Source organism: Rissa tridactyla, chromosome 3 (assembly GCF_028500815.1).
Source record: "Rissa tridactyla isolate bRisTri1 chromosome 3, bRisTri1.patW.cur.20221130, whole genome shotgun sequence".
Lineage (NCBI taxonomy): Eukaryota > Metazoa > Chordata > Aves > Charadriiformes > Laridae > Rissa > Rissa tridactyla.
Window position 1 is genome coordinate 78,968,168 of NC_071468.1, and position 8,692 is coordinate 78,976,859.

Consider the following 8,692-nt stretch of genomic DNA (forward strand, 5'->3'; position numbering starts at 1 on the left):
GATTGCACAACTGGTTATTGCACATGCAGCGCCGAAACCACTATTTTCCACCGTGTATCCATCCCTTCTTGGAATAAACTTTCGATTAAAGTTGGGACAGGTGTACGGCCGTTTTCTCATCCCACCGCTGCAACTGTGCTTAATCAAACAGGAACAATTCAAACAATAGCCCCCTGAAAGCTTTTCAAGTTGTGAATCGGTGTGGGCGGTACGGAACAGTTTCTGAGCTTGGTAACAATGGGTTTGGAGAAAGCCCCCTTGCGCGAGCTGCTAAAAAAGGGTAATGCATAGTTGGGTTAAAAGGAGGGTGGGGGGAGAAGGGGGGGTGGGGGGAGAGAGGGAGAGAGCGAGCGAGCGAAAATCATAGTAAAACAATAGAAAAAGAAAATTAACCTTCGGCCATGTTGCCCCACGGGCCCTCTGCTCCAAACTCGTGAGATGAAAACTTTCCCTGTGGATCGAAGTGGTCTTCTGCATTAATCTAACATCCTGATTTTGAACGATCGCAAATTTAGCTCGCATGGTCTAATGTGCTTTCCCTCTTTTGATTTTTCCCCTTCTCTCTCGCTCCGTTTCTGGCCCCCTGCGCACACGTGACTTGGTCAATTACATGCTTTCTTGCTACTAATTTCACATCGGATCCTTAAGGGGTTGGCAGGAGGCAGGAGTAGCCAATCGCCATTTCAACTAGGCTGACACACCAAAATAATTTATGAATGAACAAGAAATTTCCAACACGGCTTTTTTTTTTTTTTTTTCTCTCTTTTTTTTTTTTTTTCGACAGCTAATCTGCACGCGTCTTTACGGGAAATCGAGATGACGTATTATTCTGGGGTTTCTGCGCTCCTGTGCATGCACAAATACGTAAGAAGATCCCTGTGTTTCTAGATACAGACCAGAGAACCACAAATACGTTGCGGGTGGGATTATTTAGGGTATTTGTGCCCGCCGTAGGTGGGGGCAGGCGCGCACACACGAGGGCAAGATGCTCGGAGATGAGACGCACACATGTGCATAGACATGCACTAGGTATGTCGGGAGAGGCAGCTGCATCAGGGTGTTACCGTCTGCGCCAAACACGGGCGTGTGTATAACCGGATCGCCCTTTCCACCTGAAGAAAAGCCGCCCCGAAAACCCCCGCAGCGCCGCCGCCTCCTGGCACCGTCTTCTCCCGGAGCCCCGGGCGGGGGCTGCCCACGCCGGACCCGGGTCCCCTCGCCGTGCCCGGCACAGCCCGCATACCGCGTGTGTGTATAAAATCTGCCTCTCCCTACCCACGTGTGTCTGTGTGCGCCGCGGCTATTTCGCATTCAAATTAAAAGCGCGCCGGAAACGCGATATCACCTTAAATATGGCCCAGAAAATTGTGCGGAGGTTTAGCGTTTCAAAACATTTATGGAGGGGGATGGGGAGAAGAATTGTACTTCACAGGTTTCTCCGCCATCTCTTTCCGGGGGAGGGGATGTGATTAATGACTTCCTAAATAAGAGCCCAGTTTTCAAGCCTAGCATTGGAGTGAACCTCAGTCAGCGGCGATTGTTGCCCAGGAGCGTGGGGGAGAAGGGGGGGGGGGAGGAGGAGGAGGAGGACTGACAGAGAAAAGGATTTGCTAGAGAGGAGGAAGGCGGAAAAAAAAAAAAAAAGAAAAAAAAAAGCCGGAGGAAGAAGACAAAGAGGGGAGGAATAACGCTGACCGGGGACTGCTGTTTTAAGCCTTCAGTGCCAGCGGGAGGGGTGATACAACTCGGAAAAGAAGCGTGTTCTGTGTAACGGGCTCGGTAAGAGCCCCTGTAGAAAGGCAGCTCCCCTCCGGCTGCCGCAGGTACACGGCTATCGACGTGCTCGCAAGCCCCTGCTGTTGCTGCACTTACGGCCAAACGCTTATTTAAAAAATATTTTTAGAAACGTAACGCCCCTTCTCCCCTACAATTAGGTGAGATTCCGTTTTATTTTCCATTTGTCCTATCTCCTTCAGTGTCAAGGTACAGATGAAGGTATGAAAACATCAGATTTTGCCTTTTCTGTTCTCACCACCACCTATTCGCATATAACCTCACTTTACATCCAGTATTGTATAACCTTTAAACGTTGCCTATACCTTGTTAAAACCTGAGCTCAATTACTTTCTTATTAAACCCCCTTCCTCCCTCCACCCCCCAACCCCTCCCCTGCCCCCGCCATCCTCTCTTATCCCAAGGACACACACAAACAAAAGCCAAAGCAGCAACGATCCGTTGCAGAACCCGAATACAAGGGTTTTATGAATTTGCAAAGCACTTGCTGTTGTTTTGGAAGTGGCGTCGATCAGTCTGCCCAATTAAAGGGGGACGCCTTTGCCCCGATGGGCCTGTTTACTCCTTTTGTTGCCTTTCAGGAAAGCGTAAATTCCCCAGCTAGCTCCTTTTTTTTTTTTCTTTTTCTTTTTTTTTTCCCCGTGTGTGAAATAGTAAGGTGCCCAGTTTGATCGTTTGCGAGAAAGAAGCGAGGGTGGGCAAAAGTGTACAAATACAAGCAGCCCGGCAAGTGGAGCAGAAGCTTTAAATCCTGAAATTCCTTTGCAGTCTTCAACCGTAAATTTCCTATAGGTTATTTCAACAGTGGAGGTCGACTTCCTACACTGACCTGCCCCTACGCATTCGTGCAACATACCACTCCTTTTTGCTCGTAACCACCCTTCCCCCTTTACAATAGCGATTATTTTACAATATTAAATCACCAGTAATTTTATATGCTTGGATCTTATGACCCGGACGATATCTAATATATAACAAATGTACGAGATTTTAACACACGCGAAACCCCAGCTATGAACAAGAAATTAAGGCTACCGGAAGAAAACAATGCTTACACCACTTACTTAAAGTGGCCAAGGCTACATTTCTTGTAACAGAATGGCATGTTTATAAAATACGAGCTCTCCCTATCCCTCCCTTCGAGAAGACAGAAAGTATTCTGTTTAATACCGTTTTAAAGGTCTTTATTTTTTTCAGATTGATTTATTCTACCGACATTTGGTATGAAAATTCCTTAGAGGCTACAATATTGGTTAAACAGACACAAACAAGTTGATTGAGTTCATTAAATGGAAAAAATGTCTTGTTAGCAAATTTCGGTTAAAAGAAAATTCAGTGCAATATGTTCTGCGATGAATAAATGAAAGACTGCAAAAACAGGTAAATAAATGAATGTATCAATATGTTTGTTGCAAAGTATTTCTTATCTGCAAAATAAATGCATATTTTGTAAAATGGGGGGGGGGGGGGGATTTGCAAGGGGTCTTTACTGAGATTTTCAGGCCTCCAGTATTAGTGGAATTAAGGTTGGGGTCACTGGACTGGTCACTGGTGTCAGATGTTATCGACTCATTCATTTCCTGCAAGGGACATCAGCCTTTCAAGTTTTGTGGAAGGTAGAGAGCTGTTGCCAGCTGGGAACTCTCCGGAAAAAAAAAAAGAAAAAAAGGGTTGGGGGGGGGGGGGGGGGAGAGAAAAAAAAAAAATGAACCCAACCCACAAACACCCTTCCAAAATTCAATCGCAAAACACTGGGGGAGGGGGAGAGCCGAGAGGATAAAGGTGGAAAAAGCCGTACAGAAAAAAAAAAAGTGGAAAAATTAGTTTAATAGTAGTAGTTCACATATTAAAGAAAGATATTTCTATTCTATCCTTACATTTCGCTAAATTTTTCGCTAATTTTGGTAAAGACAATTATAGGAAGCTGGAATCATTGTCTTTCTAAAGGCACGGTAAGAGCTCACTTGAAACTATGTAACCAAAACCAGTGGTGTTGGATTTCCAATTTGTCACCTTCCTAAAATTTTTAAAGTCCTAACTCTGTTTTCTTCTATTCCCCGAAACACAAAAAGACCGCTCCTCCAAAAAAAAAAGACAACCACAAAACAGAAAAAAAAAAAAAAGGTCAAACAAACGACGGCCCCGCGTGCATTTGAAACAAAACGCGTGTTTTACACTTGAAAGCAGAGCTCGGGGTGCTGCCACGACTTCCCATTTCAAAGCACAGCCAACATTTCTCGCCGACGGGCAGGCAGGAAAACCAGGAACGGCGCCGGAGAGCCCCTCGCCCCCCCCCCCCCCCCCCCTTTTCTTCTACACTTATTGGGGTCGGCTGCTTCGCGCCGCGGCCGCCCCCACGCACAACAGCGCCGTTCCCGCCGATGTTGGACCGAAAAAGATGCCCGTCGTGTTTTTTACGTGTTTTCTATCGAAAGAGGCTTTTACTAAGGCGGGGCGCTTTCCGGCCGCTTCCTCAGGGCAGAGACCCTTGGCCCGGGGGTCGGTGCGGACCCTGGGGGGCCGCACCGACCCCCGGACCAAGGGTCTCTGCCGGTGCCGAGCATCTTCCCGCCAAAACCCTCCTCACCTACAATTTGGGCGCCAAAACCGCCTTCCCTTTCCGCCGCCGTGATGCGCTCGGGTCGAGGGCGGGGGTTGCTACCGGGGCCCCCGGCGGGCTTTCCTTTCGGCGGCGGCCGGTTCGCCCTGGGGAAGGGGAGGTGGGGACGGGGACACCGTCCCCAATCGCCCACCGGCCCCGTGTCCCTCAGCTGTTACACCTGAGGTCGGCGCCAACCGCCGCCGCTCCCCGTGGCCCCGGTTCTACCTTCGGTACCGGAAGACGGGGCGGCCCTCGCCGAAGGATGGCCCCGCTGTTTTAATCGACGGCCGGAGCGCGGTTTCAAACGCTTTACTGATATTTTCCTGTCGAAATGAAACGCGGCGGCTGTCGGGGCTGCGCGGTCCAATCTGCCTCCCGCGGATCCCTGTCGCTGGATTTGATAAGATACTGGAAAATGCTCAAATCCCGCGTGTGATCCGAGGGCAGGAGGACGCGGGGGGCACCCACCCGGAGCGCTCCGCCGCAGGATGTGGTTCTCACGTACATCAACTGCCTCTCAGCTGTGGATTTGCAACCGATAGCGGCCGCTTCCCCCGGGGGATTTAAGGGGGCTGTAGCCAGCCGTCGTGGGAGACAGTTCGACATGGCTAAATCCCCGGGGAACACCGGCCCTTACACAGGGACCGGCTGCCCGCCCGAAGTAACGGCGCCGGCGGAGGCGGCCGGGTTTCACCGCTTCCCCTCCCGCGGTGCAGGCGCAGGGCGACGAGCGGGCTGGTCTGTGTCCCGGTAGCCCTTGCTCCAGCCCGTCCCCTCACCCGGGCTCGTCGTGCGCGTCCCGACGGGGCGCGCATCCTCCCCTCCGGGCAACCGCCCGGGCGCTCTGGTGGCCCGCCGCACAGCAGCCTCCTCCCACCCCAGCACGCAGGTAAAACCTGTCCCCACGCCCAGCGCCGCACCGAGCGCTTTCCTAGGGCACGGCTGGTTTATAAGTGTATTTGGGACGGTCGCCCGGCGCGGAAGCTCCGCGCCCCCCACCCCGCCGCCCCGCGCATGCGCCGCCGCGGGCCGGCACGGCGGGTCCCGGGGAGGGCCGTGCCCGCCGGCGGGGCAGGCTGGCACGGGCGGGCAGCGGTGCCGGTGGGGCTGCGCTGGAGAGAAGCGGCGTGGCGAGCAGAGGGGGCCGTGTGGCGATCACGCCCAGCCGGCGCTGGAACTTGACACGGAAATAACTCGAGGAGTTAAAATTGCAGTCGGCGGCTGAGGTGCGTGCGGCCACCGGTGGGGCTAGCCCAGAAGCGTTCATACAGACGTGTGGGCTCCTGCAGTTTACAACAGGTATCTTGACTGTAAATAAACTTTCCTTGTATAATTGTTTATTTGTCTTACAGAAACAGAACACTCAAACCGCATCAAGCAAGAACTCTGAAGCTTGTGCACAAAATTAATGACTCCCCCCCCTCCCCAAGAACTAAGTTCATCTGAGTCAGTGCGACACAAGTTCTGCAGCACCTCGGCTTTGTAGATAAGAAGTCAGCCATGTAAAGACGCTATAGAGAAGACTGACCTGAGCCTGAGGAGACCTTCTTGAATGACCTCATCGTCTTCTGAGGAACCTAAAATCAGAGAGCTGGAGTCAGTACTGTGTACATTGTACCAGAGTACCATATTTAATTACCTCTTCTCCAGTTTAACGGCTCATTAGAAGGCCATAAAATACCAGGGCATTGACTCTGTGAAGTGACCTGTAAACTTATTAACTGTTTGAGACTTACCTAAGCTCATCAGAACCACAAGGAGATAACCAAGGCATAAGATAAAAATCAGCCGCTGCTTTTTTTAAATTTTTTTTTTCTTTTCTTTCCCAAGCACTCCTAAAGGCATTGCCCCTTTCATTGGTCTCTTATGAAAGCTACGCAGTTGATGACAACAGAGGGAAAAGACACAGATTTGCAGGATATTGGAAGGTGTTTGTTTCCTTTATCAATATTTAATTGCAGGAGGTAACCTAAGAAGTAGTGAGTTGTCTTTACTACGCTTAAATTGTACAAATTAAGCAATCAGTCATGTCTTGCACATGATTTAAAAAAACAATAAAAATGAGTCTTTGATTCTTTCATGGTCAAAATTGTAACTCTATGCCAGTTTTTGAGTATCAATAGAAAAATGCTTTCAATTGTGTCAGTTATAAAATTGCAGAGCATGATATGTAATAATATTAAAGTCTGGGTCTCAATACGAACAAAACCAGTCAGTGCTAAAAATACAGGTGTGACTTGACTGAAACTACATGAAAGGTGTACTTTTGATCTAGTTGAGCAAGGCCTGGCTAATTTTGTATAATGCCAATAAAAATATCATGCAGAAAATAAGTACCGTGGATGGCAGGAAGCATGAAAGAAAAGACCTTGGTTTTGGAGTAAGCTTGTTACTTAGGCTGTCCAGTTCATTTAATAAATAAAAGATGAATAGACAGGAGCATGCACAAACTCACCTGCTACAAGCCTGTCCTCTTGTCACCCTCTACTGTTTTTTGAATAATCTACTTTAACTAAAACCCATCCAAAGCAAACAAGGAATTGCATTATCCTCCTGTTTAGATATAAACCCAATGCTCTTCTCCTTTAGAGAAATCTGACCTTTGTCTTTTTCCAATTTAAGAGCACAGTCTGACAGCTATTCTGCTCTCTTACTAAAATATGGGATATTCCACTAGGAGTGAGGAAAAACAGAAGAATGACCAAAGACAAATGAGAATCAAATTTCTCTAACTTATTTTCCCCTGCAGTCAGTTATCTCGAGTTCTTTCCAACACCAGGAACTGGAAAAGGGGATGGTACAATCTTTCTTTTCAGTGCAACAACACTGGCAAACTGATTCAATTCCTCTTCTTTTGTAGTAACTAAGTTTTCCACTGGAACTGTGTGGACTTGCATTAAACCTAACTCGGCTTTTACACCTTCAAGCACTGAAGCCCAATCTCTTGTGTCTGCTTCTTTGTTCAGCCAACCTGTGGCTGTGTGGCTTTTGTGTCTTTCGGATTTACTTGCATTATTTATGCAACATAATGAAATATGCAAGCATAGAGTAAAGGATCCGTCCTTGGCTTTGGCACGTAGTCTGCTCAGTTTATGAAAGGATTAAAAAATATTTGTGGGAGTGGTGCTGGGACTCAAAGGGGAAAAGTACAGTTCTTAAAAACTGCAGCAGAAAACAGCACAAGCTCAAGTTAATCTTGCTTCCAGTATCGCCGTTTCATAACAAATTTGTAAGCATCACATATTTTAGTGTCATATAAACACATCAGATGTCATTAAGGAGAAAAAAGGAGCAGTATTTTTTTATAAAGTAGTTATAAATAGCTTCCCAATACGATACACAAAAGTTGGCACAGGGGACGTTAGCATAGAAAAGCCTGGGCATTCCAATTCTAGGACGTATTTTACTGCATCCTACTGAAAGCCATAAGAAATCAGTCCCTGACTTAAATGGAAGCAGGTTTGGGCTCTAAAATGGCTCACGGTGAACTCTCCTATGCCTCCTTATGCTGTACAAAAACAGGGGGGGGAAATGGCATTTTAGTTTTGAAAATACCTTGGCATTTACATGAACTCCGTAACTGCAAATAACGAAATAAATGCTGTTTAGGAATTACGTACTAGACAGCAAGATCTTTTTAGAGAAAAAGTTACTTGCTTTGAAAGCAATCCTTGTTTTAACTATGCATTCACAGCACGTGGAAGGATACTGTAACAGTAGGCACAAAAAAATAATGTAATATAACACCATATAGAATTATTGCAGGATAGGAAATACAATGAAAAGAGCAGGATCAGTTAAAGACACACTGACAGACATCCAACAAAGGTAATCCACCTTTCCTTACAGGTAGCACATTCTGTAATTCAACTTACTTAATGGCTTATATAGTTTATTTTTTGACAATTTATCAGTCAGTGGAAAATAACAGTAAGTTTATACCCATTTACAAAGAAAAAAAAATCTCTTTGATAAGCGTTGTTTTGAATTAATTAGCTTAAGCAAGCTTGCTGCCAGAAGATTCAGAAACATAATTTGCTTGGATGAAAGTAAAGCAGACATACATAGTTAACCCATTTAAATAAGTGATATACTTTCCTTCAAAACCAAGTTGAAAATAAAAATTCAGATGTTAAACCTGTTTCTTTCACAGTCGGTAGCAGACAGGGGACTGATTTCTTCCACAGAGTAAAGCCAGCAGTATATTTTTTAAAGAATGCTGGGTATTATAAGTACGATCAGAGTGCCCCAAACCCACCAATACTTTATTACATAACAAAAAAGTATGATAGTGAT

General features: G+C 46.9%; 1 protein-coding gene across 1 annotated transcript in view; it reads right to left on the reverse strand.

Annotated features, from left to right (window-relative positions):
* Positions 1–5,958, reverse strand: part of LIN28B (lin-28 homolog B) — an 85,793-nt gene extending 79,835 nt beyond the window's left edge. The window contains exon 1 of the mRNA XM_054196433.1: positions 5,925–5,958. Within this exon, the coding sequence (XP_054052408.1) occupies positions 5,925–5,958 (34 nt within the window). The remainder of the gene's footprint in view (positions 1–5,924) is intronic.
* Positions 5,959–8,692: the final 2,734 nt, after the last annotated feature.